Source organism: Colobus angolensis, unplaced genomic scaffold (genome assembly GCF_000951035.1).
Source record: "Colobus angolensis palliatus isolate OR3802 unplaced genomic scaffold, Cang.pa_1.0 Scaffold236, whole genome shotgun sequence".
In the NCBI taxonomy this organism is placed as follows: domain Eukaryota; kingdom Metazoa; phylum Chordata; class Mammalia; order Primates; family Cercopithecidae; genus Colobus; species Colobus angolensis.
In genome coordinates, this window is record NW_012115555.1 from 1,718,864 (window position 1) to 1,740,661 (window position 21,798).

The 21,798-nt window shown below is 44.9% G+C and overlaps 2 protein-coding genes across 6 annotated transcripts; both read right to left on the reverse strand.

Moving 5' to 3' along the window:
- Positions 1 to 646: 646 nt before the first annotated feature.
- Positions 647 to 11,709, reverse strand: LOC105513798 (HLA class II histocompatibility antigen, DM beta chain). Of its 3 annotated transcripts, XM_011944824.1 has the most exons (7): positions 11,531 to 11,709; positions 7,156 to 7,218; positions 5,014 to 5,295; positions 3,173 to 3,457; positions 1,557 to 1,673; positions 1,363 to 1,398; positions 651 to 1,009 (listed from the first exon to the last, which is right to left on the reverse strand). In XM_011944824.1, the coding sequence occupies exons 2-7, from the start codon at positions 7,208 to 7,210 to the stop codon at positions 993 to 995; spliced, it is 792 nt and encodes a 263-aa protein (XP_011800214.1). In that variant the 5' UTR covers positions 7,211 to 7,218; positions 11,531 to 11,709; the 3' UTR covers positions 651 to 992. The 3 variants fall into 3 exon arrangements, with proteins under 3 accessions (XP_011800213.1, XP_011800214.1, XP_011800215.1); XM_011944823.1 differs by lacking the exon at positions 11,531 to 11,709 and having other exon boundaries at positions 647 to 1,009; positions 7,156 to 8,173; XM_011944825.1 differs by lacking the exons at positions 1,363 to 1,398; positions 1,557 to 1,673; positions 11,531 to 11,709 and having other exon boundaries at positions 7,156 to 8,173.
- Positions 11,710 to 15,356: 3,647 nt separating this feature from the next.
- Positions 15,357 to 20,014, reverse strand: LOC105513797 (HLA class II histocompatibility antigen, DM alpha chain). Of its 3 annotated transcripts, none has more exons than XM_011944820.1 (5): positions 19,838 to 20,014; positions 17,366 to 17,650; positions 16,455 to 16,733; positions 16,095 to 16,223; positions 15,357 to 15,607 (listed from the first exon to the last, which is right to left on the reverse strand). In XM_011944820.1, the coding sequence occupies exons 1-5, from the start codon at positions 19,923 to 19,925 to the stop codon at positions 15,603 to 15,605; spliced, it is 786 nt and encodes a 261-aa protein (XP_011800210.1). In that variant the 5' UTR covers positions 19,926 to 20,014; the 3' UTR covers positions 15,357 to 15,602. The 3 variants fall into 3 exon arrangements, with proteins under 3 accessions (XP_011800210.1, XP_011800211.1, XP_011800212.1); XM_011944821.1 differs by having other exon boundaries at positions 15,359 to 15,607; positions 16,098 to 16,223; positions 19,838 to 20,005; XM_011944822.1 differs by having other exon boundaries at positions 15,359 to 15,607; positions 16,455 to 16,631; positions 19,838 to 20,001.
- Between the last annotated feature and the right edge of the window lie 1,784 nt (positions 20,015 to 21,798).

Genomic DNA, 21,798 nt, shown 5'->3' on the forward strand with positions numbered 1-21,798 from the left:
AGTCACTTAAATGTCTCTGAGCCTCATATCCTTTGTCTGTAACATAGAGGGAAGCAATCTGTCCCTTGTGGGGTTATTGTGAGAAGAGAAGGAGCTACAAATATAAAGGTCTGAGCCCAGTGCCTAAGATATAATAATCACTCAAGCTATGTTCCCTTCTGCATTCAGGGTATGGAAGAAATAACTGTCTAGAACTCAATCCAGAGTTAAGCTCTGTTCCCTGAATCCTGAGGGGTCTGATGGGTCTGCCTTACGGTTGTGACGAGGATCAAAGCACCTGGTACAATGCCTGGCCAGAAAGTTGAATAACTGAAAATGGCTAACGTCACTATTGCAGGCTGGCTATGTGTCTAGCAGTGTTCTTAGCCATTTACAAGTATGAACTCATTTAATCCTTATAAGATCCTATATGGTGTGAGTAAGCTGTTAATCCCCTTCCTTGCCCATACTCTGTGACTCCATCCCACCACAGTTTAATTTCTCCTTATGAATTATTAATCAGAAAATGGCCCCAAATTCTGTCATTTCTAAGTGGGAAAATGGAAGAAGGCACTGATTTCTCCCCCACTCAAGTAGAAGAGAATTAACCTCAGTCCCTGCTTTGCCCATATTCCTTCCCCAGGGCCCCAGGAAGAAGACATGGAAAAACATTATTTCCACTAAAGTTTATTTCTCCGAAACAATCACCAGTGACTTGCTGTCCTCTATGGCACACTGAGGGCCCCAGGAGGGTCTTTAACTCCCTTCCTCAGATTATATCCATCCCAGAAATATAACCTTGGACGATAATTTGGTTATAGCATAGTCCCAGGAATGAGGTTCCCCAAGTTGCTAAGTTTTACATAGGGGAGACTGGGAAATTCAAATAATTGGATGGAGAAACCATAGGATCCAAGATAATGTCAGGGTGTTGAAGATGTTGGAGAGGCACGGTAGCATCATTGAGTCTGAATCTCCTTCTCACTTGGAGTGGAAGTTGTAGGATTCTGCCTCTAGGAAATGTGCCGTCCTACAGAATAAATAAAAGGGAGATAATGAGGCTTCAACCCAACTTGCCCCCATCTTTTGCCACTGTAACCATCCCATGCCTAATACAGTGATATTGAGAACTCCGGGGAACCAACAACTAGTACAAAGGAAACACCTTCATCCTCCTCTCTGCAGACATCCCACTTAGTAGAAGAGGAGGATGCTCCTTCCTGCTCTTAATCCTAGCAATGGCAGCTTAAATCATGCCCTTGGCTAGATCCTCATGGAAGCTCACCCATATAATAAGCAAGATTAGTTGAACCCAACACTGACCCCTCTAACCCGCACCCCTACCAAAGGACAAGTAGGGAAGTAGACCAACAGAGATGTTACCTTCTGGATAATTGGACCCAGGAAGAAGAGTGTAACCTAAGAGAGGAAGATACTTGATTACACCAGTCTTTATGGATGAAAGTATCTTGCATTATTCATAGCAAAGAGGGTAGGAAGGAGAGAGTCAATCACAAACAGAAAGTAAGCAGAGATTGGGACCAAGAGTGGGGATGGGAGTTCAGGGAGTCACTCACTAGAGGAGCCAGCTCTCCGCCAGCTGATCAAACCAAGAGAGAAGATGATGAGGCCCAGGCCCAGAGTCACTGCAGACACAGAAACCTTCAGGGTCTGCATGGGGGACAGCCCGGGTGCTGCAAAAAATAGAAACTTACTTGAACCAATTTCTGTTGCTCACTCCCAGGGCAATTCCATTTATTGCAGCCACCTCTCGGTGGGTTAAAAGGTCCTTTATCCCAGCTCCAAGGGTCTAGCTCGCACCACCCACTCCCAAGAAAATGAACTTTCTCAAATCAAACCCTCGTCCAATGGACCTCTACTCCTAGAGTAAGTCTGGGGAACCCATCTCCCCAGAATTAGCATCCTGGCTTCCAGGTCCTCTCTAATACAGTGGCGCCTCTCAAGGCATCCTCTTTCCTTCCTTTACCCAAAAGGCACTCTTATCAGGATAAAGGGCTCCTCACTGTCCTCTCCATTGCCCCCACGGTGACAATGTTTGCTTCCTTACTTTCTCCAACTGAGCAGCTTCCTATTACACTGTCTTACCACGTGTCTTAACCTCCAGTGGATCCATCCTGTGAGTTATCCTACTACTTGTGTACCTTCTACATCTAGATCTCCCATGGAGCTTGTCTCCATCCCACTCCACAGCCCCTGCACTTCCTTGGGCTGGTCCTGTTCTGAATCACGTCCCACCCAGATTCTTTTCCCATGATAAAATGAACACTCCATTACCAAAGGGAGGTTCTTGTACACCCTGTGAGGAGATGTTCCCCAGGAAAGTTCAAGTGAGCATGTGATTTCCACTGTCTTCTCTGTTCTCCATTCCCTTCCCAACTGCCACTTCCCACAAGGGGAAACCTGGTTACAGCAGCTGATCTGAGATCCTGTTCTCTGGACTTTGTAGACACCCTTCCTCTTCCTCATTTCTTCCTCTTTCTTTTCCAAGAATACCCAAAGCTGTGTGCAACTTCTCACAATACCTTTAACTACTCCCGACACTGAGTTCGAACAGTGTTTGAACTGTAATTAATTCTGTATCCATTAGCCCCTGAGCATGCACGCCAAATGGTCTGCCAGCCGTGGCTTGACTACTCCCCTATGCTTGGTAGAACAGGCCAAATGTAGTACTGCCCCACACCAAGAAATGTCCCCCTTCTTCAACCTTCATCATTCCTTCAGCTCCCATCTGCTTCTGGCACCAGAATAGTTGAAATCTAAGGAGGCTAGAATAGTGTATTACAATTTGGGGTTCTGAAAATACGATTGCCAAATTTACATCCTCATTTCAAAGCAAGCACGCTCCCCTCCCGCCCTCAAATGTAGATGCAGCAACATCAACCACACCACCAGAGCAACAATAGCACAGACTAAATATAAATATTAAATTGGTGCAAAAGTAATTGCGTTTTTTGCCACTAAAAGTAATGGCAAAAACTGCAAATCCTTTTCACCAACCTAAATATTTCCATTTCTTTATCCCATTTCCCAATTCTGGTCCTAAGCCCCCCATAAGTTCCTCCAGACTCAGTCCCCATTTTTAGCACCTTGCTGTCTACCATGTACCACGTATCGATCCACATCTCATTTTCTCTGCTTTGACCCTAATTCCATGCATCTGCCATACACTTACTCCAGTCCCGAAGGATGGGCTCAGGAGCCCCAATGTGCTCCACCACACAGGTGTAGGTGTCCCCGTAAGAGGGGGTTAAGGCCAAAAAGGAGAGGGTCTGGTATGTCCAGTCTCCATTGGGCTGGGCAGTCTTCTGGCCACTGCTGTGAGGGATTACAAGATTCCCATTCTTCATCCATGTGATGGTCACATCTGCTGGATAGAAGCCCCACACATAGCAGGCCAGCATTACAGGCTCCCTCGTGTTAAAAGGAGTGGTTTGGGCTACTTGCACAGATGGTGGCCCTGCATAGGAGAAAAAACATCTTTAGGAAGGAGGGTGACATTCTGGCTTCTTCTCCAACCTGGTTTCTTTTTCTATCGCAACTCTTCACAGATTTTGCAACCCACTTCCCACCCCAGCCCCCCGCCATGCCACCCCTTGAAAGGGAATCGTTAGAATATATTCCTGCATTGCTCTTTGTTCTCTCGCATTCCTTCATTGCCCCTTTCTTTCTTTCCTCCTCCAGAGTTATGTTTGATTACAATTAGTAAAAACCAGATCTGAACTACAAGCTGTTCTAGAAGTCATTGTATTTATTTCAAGTACGTAAGCTGGAAAGTATTTGAAATAAGTAAGCTAAGAGTAATCCAGAGTTGTACATTGGGTTTTTTTTTTTTTTTTTTTTTTTTGAGACGGCGTCTCGCTCTATCGCCCAGGCTGGAGTGCAGTGGCTGGATCTCAGCTCACTGCAAGCTCCGCCTCCCGGGTTTACGCCATTCTCCTGCCTCAGCCTTCCCGAGTAGCTGGGACTACACGCGCCCGCCACATCGCCCGGCTAGTTTTTTTTTTTTTTTTTTTTTTTTTTTTGGTAGAGACGGGGTTTCACGGTGTTAGCCAGGATGGTCTCGATCTCCTGACCTCGTGATCCACCCGTCTCGGCCTCCCAAAGTGCTGGGATTACAGGCTTGAGCCACCGTGCCCGGCATACATTGGGTTTTTTTTTAAGGTGGAAAAGGAATTTTTCTCCAAATCTTGTTTAATACATTAATTTGCTAGTTAAAGCCTTTTCTCCTCGCATAGTTTAAGGAAACAAGCCTAACTTAAGATTCACTCTTAAATTTGGAATGAATGTAGTCAAATTAATGAGATTGCTCATACTGCCATCTTTTACTGATTTACTCTCCTAGGTGACCCTCTTGCTTGCCTCTATCTTGACATTTTTCAAACACAATCTTAAATAAAAATCCAAGAAATTATGTTAAAATGCAGATTTCCTAGCCTGTATCCCCAGATACTTTCTTTCAACAGATCTGGAGTGGTACCAAGGGGCTTGCATATTTAACAAGCACCTCCTCCAGGCAATTCTGAGAAAGGTGGTTCAGAAACCACCCTTGAAACACACTATTCTGTACTGTGGAGACCTTCAAGTTTACTTTTACAAACTACAAGCCATTGTCAATGCAAGAGTTTAAGTGTGAGAAAAAGCATGTGTCAGGATCCCCTAGGATTCCGAATATTCCCATGCCTGGGCCCACCTCAGATCTAGAACACCAAAATCTGGGATAAGAAGGCATGAACATCTTGGGTACCCATCCTGAGATGCCCCGGCCTCTGCATAAGCTCCCCTCATGGTTCCTCGCGGTTCAAACCTCACCTCCCCTTCTCTACTCCTGTTCCACTCACGTCAGCCACCTTGTTCCCCTTGAGGTTCAATCCCTCCTCTTTCTACATTTCAGATCCACACATTTTCTCTTCTTTGCTGCTCAAATCTCAAACCCCTGGGCCACTGTGGGCTCCTCCCTGGCCTGCCCTCCTAACTGCACTTCCTGGTAGCCCCTCTGCATCCCTCTCTCCTCACGTGTCCTGTGGGTCAGTGATCCCCAGAAGGGCTGGGTGTGTGTGGCACAATTCTGAAGCCCATTGCGCAAGCGCTGCATCAAGGTGTCCTGTTGGTTGAGGTAATCTGAGATGCCATTGGCCAAGGGATTCAGCACCCCAAATTCGCAAGGGACCATCTTGTTCTCCTCTGGATCCCAGCAGGTCAGCAGATCCTTGTTGAAGGAGATACAGTATGTGAAATCCTTTGCAGTCCCATCATCATCCAGTAGACAGGTGCTTTCCACATGGGCCACGAAGCCACCTAGAGGAGCCAGGGAAGGGAGAGCAGGTCAATGTCTTCTATCGGCCTGACAATAAATAAATAATAAATATACATAAATAATAAATATATATAACATATAGACATATATTTAGGAGCTCTGCACAGAGCTCTTAAAACCCTTGTAATTTCCTGAGTGATAGGGATGCTAAGTGCATCTTTTGTTTTTTTTCTAATATTTTGTCTTTGACCCTGGTTCCTGACATAGAGTGCCTAATCGCTTAGAATTTCCTAGATAACAGGAGTGTCTTTTGTTCTAATGAGGTAACTCTTGGTGGGCTCCTAGAGGAGGGGCTGGTCACCAGAAAGACCAAGCCATGATTAGAAGCCTGGAACTTTTAGTCCCTTCCCCCATCCTCCCTGAAAGGGAAGGGGCTGGAGATGAGTTAATAATCAGTCATGCTTATGTGATGAAGCCTCCATAGAAATCCCAGAACTGTGGAATTCAGAGAACTTCTCATTTGGTAAACACATCCACGTGCCAGGAGGTGAAGTACCCCAATTCTGTGGGGACAGAGCTCCTGTGATTGGGACCCTTCCAGACCTGGTATTTCTTCATCTGGATGTTCATTTGTATCCTTTAAAATATCCTTTGTTAAAGGATGCAAAATTACAATCTAGTGTTCTATACCACTGTGGGATGACTATCATTAACAACAATACATTATATCATTTCAAATCACTAGAAGAAGGATATTGAATGTTTCCAACACAAAGAAATGATAAATGAGATGACGGATATGCTAACTCTGATCTTATCACTGTACATTACATGTACTAAAACACCATTATCCACCCCAGGAATATGTATAATCATTATCAGTTAAAATAAAATATCCTTTATAAAAGTCTACAATAGTAAGCAAACTTTTCCTGAGTTCCATAAGCCACTTTAGCAAATTATCAACCCCAAGGAGGGGGTCATGGGAACCTCTGATTTGTAGCCAAGTTGGACAGAAGATGTAGGTAACTCGGGAAGCTACTACTTGTGATTGGTGTCTGAAATGGAGGTGGCCTTATGGGACTGAGTCTTTAACCTTTGGACTCTATGTTAACTCCAGTTAATGTCACAATGGAATTGAATTATAGGATATCCAGCTAATATAGGATAATTGGTTGCTATGAGTAAAAAGAAAAAAAAAAAACCCACACAATTGGTCAAAGAAGTGTTGAGTGTGAGCATATAGAAGAAAAAAAGTTGATTTTTCTTATATTCAGCTGAGAACCTAAGCCTTGGTGACATCCAGTTAGTCTGGCACAGATTTCCTGCTCAGGGACCGTCTACTGACCAAGCTCATACCCTGAAGTTTCTGAAAGCCTGATTTGAGGGAGTCAATAGAAATAGTAGATAAGTTTTTAGATCCAGTCTCCTCTTTATGCAAGACTAAGCACAGGGATAGGAGTGGCCCCCCGAGATTATTTGCATATTTAAACATGACAATCTGCCCAGAACACAGACCTTCAGTATGGCAAATTATTGAGAGAGAATAAGGGTCAAGAGAAAGAGTCAGCCTTGTACTGTGCTGGAAATATTAAATATTCAGTTTGCACATATTTACGAAGCACTTGCTGCATGCAGGCACTGTGCTAGGAGCTGGGGATGCAGCAATAAATAAGATGAACAATGTCCTTGCCTATATTCCAGCAGGGAATATACACTGCACAGATAATTATACAGATTAATTACATTAAAATTGCTACAAAGATAAAGTACAAAGTGCTATAGGAATATATACCAGGGAGACAAACTATCCAGGGGGTCCTATGCAATTACAAAACGGAACACCCTTATTCTGAAACAGGAGCAGGGGAAGGGAGAGTCCCCGAAAGAAGTGTCCTTACCTGCTCTTGTGCAGCCCAGGCTGAGCCCCAGCAGCAGCGGCAGGAATATGATCATGCTCTGCTCTGTAGAGATGCCGGGAGTTCAATCCCCTGGACCAGCTCTTCCAGGGTCCGTGGGTCCTCACCTGTCCCAGAAGCCCCAGCCTGGGTAGATGATCTCCAGACACTGAGCAGAATACTATATTGCCCAGGTCCCTTGATCCCCCCAAATGAGTGATTTGGGGATACCTAGCCCCTAGATATTAAACTTGTTCCTTCCAGCTCACGGGAGTCCAGTGTCCCAAACAGGGACAGATTGGCTAGGTAGGCGGGGACAGATGTAGAGACAAATCGCTGAGTGCCTCAGCCTAGCATCATCAGTTACTAGGTAAACCTCACCCTGCCTTAGGCTTAGACAACAGGTCTCCTGTTCTCTCTTCATTCTTTTTCTGCAGAACAACCAGTGGATTTCCCTAGATTACCGGAGAGAATAATCGCAATATTCCCAGGATGTATGCAGCCTGGGCTGCCCACTGGTTTAACTTTTTCCTCTCAATGCTCTCCCAAAAGACCAGGACCAGATAACCTCTCCTATTCCTTACAGGGAGGTTACCCAAGAAGATACTTACAAAAACCTTTGTCTGTCCTGAGATGAGAGGACCCAGAGCCCTTCTGGGGCAGGTGGCAGAGGCAGGGCTGCTGAGAAGGAAGGAGGCACAGACAGAGTACAGAACTGTCTGGTCTCAAAGCAAGACTGCAGAATAAGGGAAGCAGCGCCACCTTAGAGATCAGGAATAGGGGCCTGGAAAATCCCTCCATGGGCCTCCATTGTTGCTTCTGTTCTAGCCAGTCAAGCTTCATTTCCTCCTCAGTTATAATAGCTGCTTTCTGGAGCCAGTAAACCATATCCTCCTACACTCTGAGCAATCTCACGGGATAGACTGCAGGTTAACACCACTCAGACTCCTTGAAAAATAGCTGGTGATGGGTCGGTGCCCAGAGCTCACCGGCCTTCCCCCAAACTCTAAACACCGCTGTGTGTTTCCTCTACTATACCCTGCTCCCTGGGGGCAGGTCCCTGCATTATGAAGCCACTAGGAAAATGAGATAAAGCTTTCCTACTTTTCTTCCCCTGAGAAGACAGATTTTGTTTTTTATTTTTTGAGAATACCAAGTAAGATTTTATATTTTATTTATTTTTAATTATTTTAACCTTTGTTTTAGGTTCAAGGGTACATGCGCAGGTTTGTTATATAGGTAAATTGTGTGTCATGGGGATTTGGCATACACATTTATTTCATCACCCGGGTAATAAGTATGGTATCTGATAGGCAGTGTTTTGATCCTCTCCCTCTTCCCAACCTCCACCCTCAAGTGGGGCCCAGTGTCTATTATTCCCTTTTTTGTGTGTCCATGTGTACTCAATGTTTAGTTACCACTTATAAAAGTGAGAACATGTAGTATTTCATTTTCTGCTCCTGTGTTAGTTTGCCTAGGATAATGGCCCCCAGCTCCATCCATGATGCTGCAAAAGATGTGATCTCATCTTTTTTTGTCTGTGTAGTATTCCATGGTGTATATATACCACATTTTCTTCATACAATCTACTGTTGGTGGGCATTTAGGTTGATTCCATGTCTCTGCTGTGATGAATACTGCTGCAGTGAACATTTATGTGCATATGTCTTTATGGTAGAACAATTAATACTCCTTTGGGTATATGCCTAATAACGGGATTGCTGGGACGAATGGTAGCTCTGCTTTAAGTTTCTTGAGAAATTGCCAAACTGCTTTCCTCAATGACTGAACTAATTTATGTTCCCACCAGCAGTGTATAAGCCTTCTGTTTTCTCTGCAACCTCTCCAACATTTGTTATTTTTTGACTTTTTAATAATAGCCATAATAAGATGATATCTCACTATGATTTTCATTTGCATTTTTCTAATCATTAGTAATGTTGAACATTTTTTCATATGCTTGTTGGTCACGTGTGTGTCTTGAAAAGGCAGATTTTATGTATTTGCGTATTTATTCTTTCACGGCTTTTTTTTAAAGAGTCTCACTCTGTTGCCTAGGCTGGAGTGCAGTGGAATGATCTCGGCTTACTGCAGTCTCTGCCTCCTGGGTTCAGATGATTCTCACGCCTCAGCCACCCGAGCAGCTGGGGTTACAGGCATGTGCCACCACGCCTGATTAATTTTTGTAATTTTTTTTTTTTTAGTAGAGATGGGGTTTCACTATGTTGGCCAGGCTCGTCTTGAACTCCTGACCTCAAGTGATCCACCCACCTCAGCCTCCTAAAGTGCTAGGATTACAGGCATGAGCCATTGTGCCTGGCCTGAAAAAGCAGATTTTAAATGGCAATTCATTCTTCTATCCCATTGTGAACTATACAGTTGATGGATTTTCCATTACTAACTTGAAACTCTAAATTGGCTTCCTTCTGCTCCTCAGTAGGTTTCAGGGCTGCCTCTCCACACCTTAGTTTCTGAGGACTCTTGGATTTTATTCAATAGTGAGCTAAACAAAAGAAGATGTGGAGGGGTCCCCTTGACACCACACTTAGCTGCCCTCCCCCAAAGTCCCTAATCTCAGGAAAATCTAATACCTATGGAGAAAATGGTTAGAAAAAAATACATACAAAGATCATTACCAAAAACAAAAGACTCGTCGTGTAACTAATTGAGATTAACTGAAGCTCTGCCATAGCTCCCAGCCACTGTCCCCACTCACCTTGATTATATACTCTAACTCTGCTAATGAACTGTCAAGTGTGTTGGAGTGGGCAGAATATGGGGTGGGGAGTGCATAATTTGTAGAGCTTCTACTTTAGAACAGATACAATGCTAGGTAGGTCCATTATATACTATCTCATCTCATCTTAAAAGACTTGTTGGCCAGATGTGGTGACTCACACCTGTAATCCCAGCACTTTGGGAGGCTGAGGCAGGCACATCGCCTGAGGTCAGGAGTTCGAGACCAGACTGACAAACATGGTGAAACCCTGTCTCTACTAAAAATACAAAAATTAGCCGGGCATGGTGGCGCGTGCCTGTAATCCCAGCTACTCTGGAGGCTGAGGTGGGAGAATCGCTTGAACCTGGGAGGCAGAGGTTGCAGTGAGCCGAGATCGTGCCACTGCACTCCAGCCTGGGTGACAGAGTGAGACTCGTCTCAAAAAAAAAAAAAAAAATCACACACACAAAAACTTGTTAATTGTCCTCATTTCCCAGGTTGGAAAACAGGTCCAAAGATTCACACCCAAGGTCTGAAGGTTGTAACTCCTCTTCTTATACAGCTCTTACACATGCATGTGCGCACACACACACACTTGAGCATGCCCACACACTCACTACATCCTGGAACTGGGATGGCTCAGATAAAGGGAGTCAGTGAGGCCTCTGCTGAGAAAGAGAGAAAGAGAAGAGTCACAATCCATAACCCAGTTCACCCAAGTCTTATCTTTCCCGTCCTCAGAGTTCCTTCTGCTCTGAGAACCACCATCCCTTCCACTTTCTCTTTTCACAAGTTTTAAAACTGAATTTTCCCCCACGCCCCCCACTCCATACATTTCCCCCTCACATTCCTCCCCATGCTGTCCAGGTAAGCTGTTATCCTAACCTTATAGGAACCAAGTCCTGGGATCCTTTTCAATGTCTACAAAGCCTAGCCCTGGCAAGGAGGCACTGGCTGTGTGGTCCTGTGCCAGCACTGAACATGGCCGTAGCCAGTAACAGTGAGGCTGAATGTAGTTCCCTCTTATGTCTAGATCTCTGCTCCGGCAGTCAAAGGAGATGTGAAACCTTCTGTGAGGCCACAACAGGAGATGATAGGAGAAGATTTCACTTCTCTATTAATTGAAACACTGAGGAAGCTTTTTAGAATAAAGAAGGACAGAAAACCCAGACACCTGTGCTCAGCAGTGTTTTCCTTCCTCTCCTCCTCCCAACCCTTCTATTTTTACAGATATAGCTCTGTCTTCCCACCTCCAGCCAATCCAAAATAACATCTCAATTGCTCTGTCTATTGTTGCTTTTTGTTAATTATTGATATAGCACCGGGACTGAAGAGGCATGGAGCCCCAACCGGGTTCCCACATGTTGCCTTTCTTTTACTGACTCTACACAACCACCCAAAGAGTGAGTCCTCTCCTTTCCCACTGCCTCTGCCCTTAGCCTGGCCACCACATGCCTGCAGTGGACTAGTCCCAGGGTTTGTGTGCAAAGCATTACCGGGAACATTTAGAATGAGAAGATACGGATTCTGCTCCCATATCACTTTGCTTGTAGGTCAGTTGGGTAGTGAGAACAAACACTTTAAACAGTTTATATTAAAGCAAGTAAGCAATAAGAGAGCAATAAGGCCAGTGGTCTTAAAAAAGAAGAGAGAAATCACCATGGGCATGGTAGACAGGGAGTACTCTCAATCGAGAGGACCTGGAATGAGCCTTGAATACTGGGCTGGATTTGTGTTGGAGAGGAGGAAGGCAGCTGGCATCGTAGGTCTGGTGTATAACCTCACAAGCTTGACAATGCTGTGAAGTGCCATCAGGGAGGAGGTGTCCTACGAGGAGCTTTGGGTCGCTAAAACAAAGACAAGCTACAATAACATCACTGGCACTACACATTGGAGGAAGTCACAAATATAATCTCTTGTGTTTTTCTGAGAGTATGGCTATAATAATAAATCTCCTCTAGGCACTTCCTAAAGTTGCTCCATGTCAGTTCTCAGGTTCCTCTTTGGGGCAGATGGTTTTAACTGAAGTCTCCACTTTATAAACACAAAATTGCTCAACCAGTTAATCATGCTTCATAGCATAAGACTACATTCGTGACTTCAGTGTCTTTTCAAAACTACACACACCTACATCCTGCCAAGATTATATTACTTGCCCAATCTGTCCAATTCCCACCCCACTCCTGCCATCTACCCCTTATCTCACCTCCACCCACACACACACTCTCCTACCCTGTCAGGATTCACTGCTCTAGACTCTGACCTTTGGATTATAGTTTCTGTAGTCAGTTCACCATTCTTCCATCCTACAGCCAAATTACTTGAACCACTAGGGGATAGTCTATCTGATTTGCCACCACAACTATTTTTCCTTTTTTTATTTTTATTTTTTGCCACCACAACTATTGAAGAATGCTATCTTCGTCTTACCCATGAGAAAATGGAGGCAGAGGGAGGTTAAGTGGTTGCCAAGGTTTACCCAGATACTAAGTAATAGAATCATTACTTGAACTCAGGATTTCTTACTTTAAATCCTGTATAGCTAATAATCAATTGGAAAATAACTGAAAATTGCCTACCATTTATAATAACAATAAAAAACATAGCGTATTTATGAATTAACATATCAAATATAAGAATTTTAAGAAAAAAGAAAACTTTATTGAAGTGCACAAAGACCTGAGAGGTGTAGAGATATACCATATTCATGGATAGGCCATGCTAACATAATGACAACCTCTCCCCACATCTCTAACCTAAATGCTACCCCAATTAAAGTAACAGTAGGATTTCAGGAGAATTTAACAAACTGATTATAAAATATACATGGAAATATAGTCCAAGAGTATCTTAGAATATTTTGATAAAGAAAAGGAAAATAAGTTTTTGGGGAAGGTGGTAAAGGAATGGAGACTAGTTCTACTAAATAGTAACACATATTAAAAAGCCAAAATCATCAAACAATGTGATACTGATTAGTAATGAGAGAAAAGCAAATTAAAACAACAAAATACCACTCTAAGGGCCGGGCGCGGTGGCTCAAGCCTGTAATCCCAGCACTTTGGGAGGCAGAGACGGGCGGATCACGAGGTCAGGAGATTGAGACCATCCTGGCTAACACGGTGAAACCCCGTCTCTACTAAAAATACAAAAAAAAAAACTAGCCGGGCGAGGTGGCGGGCGCCTGTAGTCCCAGCTACTCCGGAGGCTGAGGCAGGAGAATGGCGTAAACCCGGGAGGCGGAGCTTGCACTGAGCTGAGATCCGGCCACTGCACTCCAGTCCGGGCGACAGAGCGGGACTCCGCCTCAAAAAAAAAAAAAAAAAAAAAAAAAATACCACTCTACACCCACCATGTTGCCAACATTTAAAAGTCAAATAATTACAAGTATTAGTGAGCATAAAGGGAAATGTGAACTATCTTGCTCTGTTGGTGAGAGTATAAACTGTTTATGATCGCTGCATTATAGAAATTATAAACTAGTTGGGTGAAAAAATTAACATAGGAAATAAAGCGGCATATCCCAATCCTTAGGTTGAGTGCCTTAAGTCTTGGAAGATTTCAGTAAAGAGAAATTAGGGGCAAGTTCATGGAATAAGTTGAACTGGAGTTGGACCTATGGAGTAGGTTAAGACAGGAACAAGATGAGCAGAATAAAGAAGGCATTCCTGTGAGAGGAAAGAGCCTGGGCAAATGCCCTAAACCAAAAACAGATATAATACCTCAAGAAAGAGTGAGGAAAAAAGATTCATTCAAGAACAGCATTCCTGCTGGGAATAGTGAGTAATATTTATTAGAAAAGGGGCACCAGACCGGAGAGGATACTGAGTGCTTCTATAGTACTTAAGCAACAGTATAATACAAGGTTTGATCAGAGAGCATCTAATCTAAGCCCATCATTTCATAGATGAGGACTTTGAGGCCCAGAGAGGGGAAGTGACTTGTCTAAGGTCACACAGCATAATAAAGCACTTTTAAAGCTTGCCTGACAGGAAATATCTAGATAAGTTGGAAAATAGAGAGAGAGAGAGAAAGATAAATTAAGAAGAACTAGAAAGCACCATATCTAAAATTAGTAAAGTGAGATTAAAAAGAAAAACATCTAAAATGGAGAAAATACAATACTTGAAGCTAGTATTAAGGTATATTTCAGAAAAGAGAAAGAAGTCTACGAGGCAACTAAGTTCTCCTCTGAAGATCAAGACAAGTAATGATAAGGTTAGGTTACTGAGCACATTTTGTATGTGCCAAACACTATTGTAAGCATTCTATAGATATTAACTTATTTAAGCTTCACAGCATGAGGATATGCTGCCTTATTTCCTATATCAATTTTTTCACTCAACTAGTTTATGATTTCTGTAATTCAGGGGTCATAAACAGTTTACAATCCCACCAACAGACCAAGATATTATAGTTCACCTTTCCCTTTATCCTCACTAATACTTATTTGACTTTCAAATGTTGGCAACATGGTGGTAAGGTGGACACCATTGTTATCATCACCCTTTTACACAAAATGATACCAAAGCACAAGTTAAGTAACTTTCCCAAGGGCTCACAGCTAACCGCTGACAGTTTCAATTGAATCCCCAGCAGTCTGGTCCCAGAGCCCGTGCTTCTTAACCAGCACACATGATGCTGTTAGAAATGAGATGGTTCAGAGACAGTGCCAAATTCTCTTAGGGAGAATTTTTATTTTAGATTAGACTCTAATACAATGCCAAGAACAGAAACTCCCTCACCAAGTAATTGCCCTCTCAACTTTATTGCCAACCTGTCATTCTAAGCAACTCCCAGACCCTAAGGAATACAAGAAAGAAAACAAAGTAATTTACCACCAGTGGTCAGGTGCTGCCAGCTTTCATTATCTGCCCAGGACAGCACCGGTGCAGTTCTCCTTGGACAGTTCACTCAGGCCAAGGAACAGATTGTCAGGAAAGACATGTGAATTCTTTGCCCTTTCAGGCTGTTTTCACTTCATGTTAGGGGCTTCATGATACTGTTTTCCCAGAACTGATATGACTGATTGGAATTGCACCTGGGGGCTTATTCTACCCATCCCTGAGCTTCCGTTTCCCAGTTACGGTGAGGATTGAAGGGAGTTATATGTTCCTCAGGGCAGCCTATACAAGACATAAACATTTTCACAAACAGTAAAATACTCACACACACACACACACACACACACACACACACATACCGCACAAGCAGCTTCCTTAACCATTTGGTAAGCAGATTATTAGAAAATAACTCTTCCTTCATTTCTCACATATTTTGCACAAGCTGATAGAAGGAAAAACAACATGTACCGCCGAGACCAGGGAATAAGAACTCAGCCGGCAAATTAGGGGTTTTCCCTATTTCCCTCCCTAACGAGGGCAAGCTGTGTTCAGGTTAAGGCATGCTGAATTTGAAACGACAACCCACTAAAGTTGAGCTATCCAGAAACAAATACCGTGAGTTAAGAAAGATGCCACCCTGATATAAAGAAATGAGATGATTTATTGCCTTGTGTGGGGAAGGGATGTGGTTGTGATAGGCAGGCCACTCTGGGATCCCTGGGATGCAAGCCCAGGGATAGCAGAGTCCCCAGGTGGGAAATCTACATACACACCCCAGGGATGTCCCAGAGAGTTCTTCTACCCTGAGAAGAAGAGATCCTGAGACACCTGAGCATCCTCTGTTTGGATGGCCGAAGCTGTTGGCATCAAACTCTGGTCTGGAAGAATCAGTCTGGGGAGAGACAGGGATGGAGGAAAGGCATCAGGGGATTCCTCCTCCTCCTCCTCCTCTTCCTCCTTCTCCTCCTCCTTTTCCTCCTCTTCCTTCTCTTCCTCCTCCTCCTTCTCCTCCTCCTCTTCCTTCTCCTCCTCCTCCTTCTCCTCCTCCTTCTCCCCAAAGGCCTTGCTTGCCCTGCCTTCAGCATACCCTGCGGAGGTTGATCTCTCCTTGTTCCCAAATCATCTCCAAGCACCCTTCCTACAGCACCCCATGATTCCTTTTTTCACTCAAAGCCATTCTTGTGACCCATAACTGTATGTGTGTAACTGGGTCCCCAACTGGGAAGATGTGCTCCCATGGTGCTGGATACAGGCCCCTACACCCAAGAGCCTGAGGATCGCTATATGTCCCCCCATGCCACAAAATAATGCTGACACATGCACACATGCACCACCGTATCTGGCTCCCACGGCTCACCCGCCCCCTCCAGATGACATACCACCTGAGCAAGGCTTCCGGAAGTAGATGATGAGAACAATGCCCACGATGATGCCCAGCACACCCAGACCAAAGGCCACACCACACAGCACATTCTCCAGCAGATCTGAGGGTAGTGCATTCTGGGGCACTGCAGGAAATAAGGAGTGGCTCAGCCTGGGGACCTAGTTAGGGAGCCTCCCTCCCAGGGGAATAACTTGGGTGTCTGGGATGACATGGGAGAAACTGAGACATGGAAGATTGGGATGGGCTTAGGGTAGGAATGGACTAAACAAGGTACCAGTGGAGAAAGAAGACTCCTTCCATGGATCTATCCCTTTTTGCCCCCAAAAGGACCAGACTTCCAGGGAGAAAGCCTCACCCCAATAGGCAATTGCTGTGTAGCGGTCAATTTCGTGAGTCACAATGCAGGAGAAAATGTCGGAAGGTTCCGGTGTGATGTTTAAGTAAGAAAAGGCTTGGAAGCTGAGTCCATCGACAGCTGAGACAAAAGTAGGCCCAGATCCTTCCACAGGGACGGAATGATGCTGCCAGTTCACTGTCAGCATGGGTGGGAAGAGATTACTGACAAAACAGACCAACGTGTTGGGTTTGCCAAACTCCAGGGGCTTCAGCGTGAACACCTCAGCGATAGGAAACCCTGGTGGGGGGATTGTGGTGTGGGGGAAAAAAGAGACTAGTTTAGACGGTATCTCTGTGTCTGGAGGGTGCATGGCATATGGCGGGGAGGGCAGAGAAGAACACAGTGGGTCAGGCTTTGGGAGACAGAGATGAGGGAGGAGCTGGGCTCCCAAGGCAGGTCTTCTTCCAGGCAAGGACTGCAGCTAGACCTAGAAGCAGAGCCCGATCCAGGCTACTCTGGACCCCTCCACCATGACTTCCTTCAGCACTTCCTGTCTAGAGCTCACATTGACGTCTAACCATGCACTGTCTTCTCACTAAGACATAGTCACATCATCAGATATTTCCACTCTTCCCATCCATCTTGCTGGGCATAGCAGCACAAGTGTTAATATTTCAGTACGTATCAACTGGTACCTGTTGAATTCATCACATTCAATACATAGTTCTGAATGCCTACTACATGCTAGGTACTTCTGCCCACCAAAAAACACAGGGTGCAGACCAAGGCTGCTGGAAAAATTAAGGTGATGGAGAGAACCAGAAGGTATTTGAGATGGGGAGCTGGTATCAAGGGGAATTATTCAGTGTACAGATCAATGAGGTTAAGAATACAGCCCTCCTCCCTTCACTCCCCAGAAAACTCCTGACCTCTGGACACCGGGATTTTCCCATCAAGTTGTGGCCCTATTTGCTGGATCATCAACTCGCAGAACGCTTTGTCAAATAAAATGGCAGGAGCATCTCCCTGTTCCTGAGCCCAGTCAGCAAATTCAGGCAGGCGAGGCACCCGAGTGTTCTGGGAAAAGTCGAAGAAGAAAAGCTGGTCCTCGTCGTAGGCCTCAGAGAGTCCCATACTGGGACTCCCATCCTGGCAGTACACTGTGTGCAGGAACGTGTGGTTTTGCAGGTCATCTCGCCACACTGGAGTAGGAGCTGCAAAGGATACAGGGTGAGGTTCAGGGAGGTGGGAGCCTTCTCCTCCAACTTAAAAAACAGCAAGGTGGGGTTGGGTGCGGTGGCTCATGCCTGTAATCCCAGCACTTTGGGAGGCCAAGGCGGGCAGATCACGAGGTCAGGAGTTCGAGACCAGCCTGGCCAGCATGGTGAAACGCCGTCTCTACTAAAAATACAAAAAATTAGCTGGGCATGGTGGCGGGCGCCTGTTGTCCCAGCTACTCAGGAGGCTGAGGGAGGAGTATTGCTTGAACCAGGAAGGCAGAGGTTGCAGTGAGCTAAGATTAAGCCACTGCACTCCAGCCTAGGTGACAAAGTGAGACTCTGTCTCAAAACAAAAAACAACAACAACACCAAAAAAAAACAAGCAAGGCCTGCTTCAAGGAGCGTGGGCTGAGGTGAGACCCTTTCCTGTGTCTGTTATTTAGACTCCTTCTCCCAGTGGGGGTGAAGAACAAATTATAGCATTTTTCCAAGCTTCCCTGGCCTATAAAAAGGCAGTTGTCTAAAGTTGGCAAAAGTAAAAAGAGTTCTACTGTCTAAAGTGACAGATTCAGTCCAGGCATGGTGGCTCACGCCTGTAATCTCAACACTTTGGAACGCTGAGGCAGGCGGATTGCTTGAGCCCAGGAGTTCAAGACCAACCTGGGCAACACAGCGAGACCCTGTCTCTACAAAAAATACAAAAACTTAGCCAGGTGTGGTGGCAAGCACCTGTGGTCTCAGCTACTCTGGAGGCTGAGACAGGAGGATTGCTTGTGTCTAGGAGGTTGGGGCTGTAGTGAGCCGTGATTGTGCCACTGGACTCCAGCCCAGGTGACAGAATGAGCCCGTCTCAAAAATATATATATATAAAGGCCAGGAGCAGTGGCTCAAGCTTGTAATCCCAGCACTTTGAGAGGCCAAGGCAGGTGGATCACCTGAGGTCAGGAGTTTGAGACCAGCCTGGCCAACATGATGAAACCCCATCTCTACTAAAAATACAAAAATCAGCCGGGTGCGGTGGCATGCACCTGTAATCCCAGCTACTCGGGAGACTGAGGCAGGAGAGTCTCTTGAACCCTGGAGGCAGTGGTTGCAGTGAGCTGAGATCGCGTCACTGCCCTCTAGCCTGGGCGACAGAGAGAGATTCTGTCTCAAAATAATAATAATAATAATTAATCAAATAAAAATTTTTAAAATGCATATATATAAAATAAAGTGACAGATTCAGAGTTACTCTGTTCGTTGTGTGTTTGTGGGCTGCACAAAGACACCTAGCCAAAGAAGCAAGTGGAAGCCTGCATTCTGCTCACCACACCACACATCCTGGCACAGGGCTGTATCCTCCCAAAGGAGATTCCTTTGTCTAATTCACACCAGGCCACTGTATTGACTAGAGAAGGCCATGGATGGGTTTCTCACTCTTAGAAGGAAGGAGGAGGAATGGCTACAGCCTCCCCAAGCCATAGATGGGACTGCTTCCCACTACCCCCAGACACAAATGGTAAATTGGAAAACCAGTCTCCAGACATTTCTTCAGCCACTTCATTGGCACCAAGCCTCTCTGAATATGTCTTCTGTTCCTTAACCTACCAGGCCTCCCAAAGACAGCACTGGGAAAAGTGACCCCATAACTGCATAAAAGAATCCCTCTTCTTTGAAGCTCTTGGCAGGAATCACTCAACGAGCAGGAAACCTTTAACCCAACACCCAGAAAAACAGACATTTGGAGGAAGAGGGACCTTCCAGATTATTCTTCCATTCTGGGCCATCCTCTACAGAGAATAAAACTAAGAGACTTTTCAAGAATCACAAGATAAGTTAATGATAGAAAGCAGAGTAGAATCTTGAGTGGAGGAGTGAAAATAACATCCACTTTGTTCAAATCCCAGCTCTACCACTTTCCAATGGTGTGAACTTGCACAAATAACTCTGAGTCTCATTTTCTTCATTTGTAAAACGGAGAGAACAATCTCCACTTCAAGAGATTGTCTTAAATGGAACATGTGAAGCATCTCTGATACCGTTTACCAACCATACATAGTAGCTGTCTTTCCCCACTCCCTGACTGTTTCCACTGCCTCAAAAGACTTCCCACCACTCACAAAGCAGAGCGCTTTTCCTCACAAACGCTGGGTGGGCTCCCTAGGTTCAGGATGGAAGTAAATGGGAGTACCATCTTACCTTCTGGGACGGCCCAGGAGTGGGGTAGCAGCCACAGAAGTGGTAGCATCTGTAGCAGCGCAGCTCCTTGGTCCTGTTCATGACCCATACCTTCTCGCCACACAGTAGGTAGGAGCTACCAACCCAGCCAACCCTTGCACTTGCCCAACTCCCTCCCCCAGAGGGTGGCCTTAGATCATGCTTTGCCAAATAATTTCCAATAGCTGCCCTTGTCATTTTGTCTAAACCAATCAGAGAAGTGTAGGGTTTAACATCATCAGTCACTGGGGAGACGCCTGGGGCTAGCAACCTCCTGAAGACTTGGCTGTTTGACCAGGGCAGAGTATGGCATGTAACTGGGCTGGGAAGCCCAGTGGAGGAATGTTGCTTCGTGGTGGAGTTCCCTCTTTGGTTTCAAGCTGTCAGCCTCACTCTGTAAGCCACCAGCTGGCTCTTCAGAGCAGTGCCACCTCCTGGCAGAATGCTGCAGTGGGGAACCGCATCTTCCCGAAGTAAACTCCCAGGGCTCCTCAGATCTTGCCTTCTCCTCCCTCCTGGCTCTTCCTCTTTCTGAAAAAAAATCATTCTCCTTCAGGCATTAGCTCTAATTCATTTTGCAGAAACATACTGAAAATACAAGAAATGCTGGGTGTTGGGCCCAGGGCTAGAAATACAAAGATGAATAGGCATAGTCTGCCTTCAAACAGCTTAGAGTCTAGTGCTTGGGGAGGGGGCCAAGGGATAATTACACAACAATGTAACGTATTCAATAAGAATGTGCTAAGTACTTTGTAATTTTATGAGGATGCAGTAATTTTATGAGGATGCGGAATAGGAGGAACATAATCAGGCAGGCTCCTAAGTCTTGAAGGAAAAACAATTTGACCAGCAGAACATAAGGGAAGAGAAAAACATTCCAGGGCAAAGGGTAGGCAGAAGTACAAAGATCACAGGCATCCAGAGGTCCTCTTTGGAGACCCTGTGTACTCGCTGATATGAATGTTGTGAAGGTCACTTGTGTGTTCCTGTATAATAGGAGGTAATGGGGGGTAGAGGGATGTTGTGATGAGCTACAAATTCAGGCAAGGGCCAGATCACAAGGGCCCTGCTATGCCACAAGGAGGAGCTTGCTTTTACTTAGCAGATGATAGGGATATTAAAACTGGGGAATGACACAATCATTTTAGCATTTTGGAAAAAAATGTTCTGATTGATATTTCAAACAATGAACCAGAGTTTTTAAAGAATTGAGGCAAAACTGCTGGGCAAGAGTCTATAGCATACCAAGATGAACAGTTGCACATACACACACCACTGCTGTAGCAATACAGCAATAATTTAAATGACAGATGATAAGAGCCTGAATTAAGTCATAATTAGAGGAGGTGGAGGAGATAGAATATCGAGATAATTAGGAAGTAGAATCTAAAGGGTTTAGCTACTGATTAGCTGTGGGAGTGAGAAGGTGGAGGAATCAAGGATATCTCAGATTTCCAGCGTGGGTGGCTGGGTGGGTGGTCAGGGATGGACTGAATTGAAGTAGGAAAGAATGCCATGGGAGCAGGTTTACAGAGAGAAAGAGCTTGATTTTGTACATGTTGAATTTGAAATGCCAGTGGAACAGCCAGCTAAAACTGCACGGGAGCACAGTGAGGCATGTGGGTATGGACCCCAAGTATGGTCTGAAGAGCCTGATTTGAGAGTCATCAGCACAAATGTCAAAGCAGAGGCCATGAATAAGATCACCCAAGTAAACTGTGCAGAAGGAGTGGGAAGTGAAACAAGTACAAAAGTATGCATGGGCTCAAACCCCAAACCTCATATCAGTTATCAAGGATCCAGTCAGGAGCATTTAACTACTCTATGTGCTTCAGACTGAAAGAATTTAATATAGAGAATTGGTTACAAAGGTGTTAAAAGGGCAAGAAGTACAAAACAAAAAAAGGAGCGTCCTAGAAATCTAAATTTAAAAAAAAAGATTG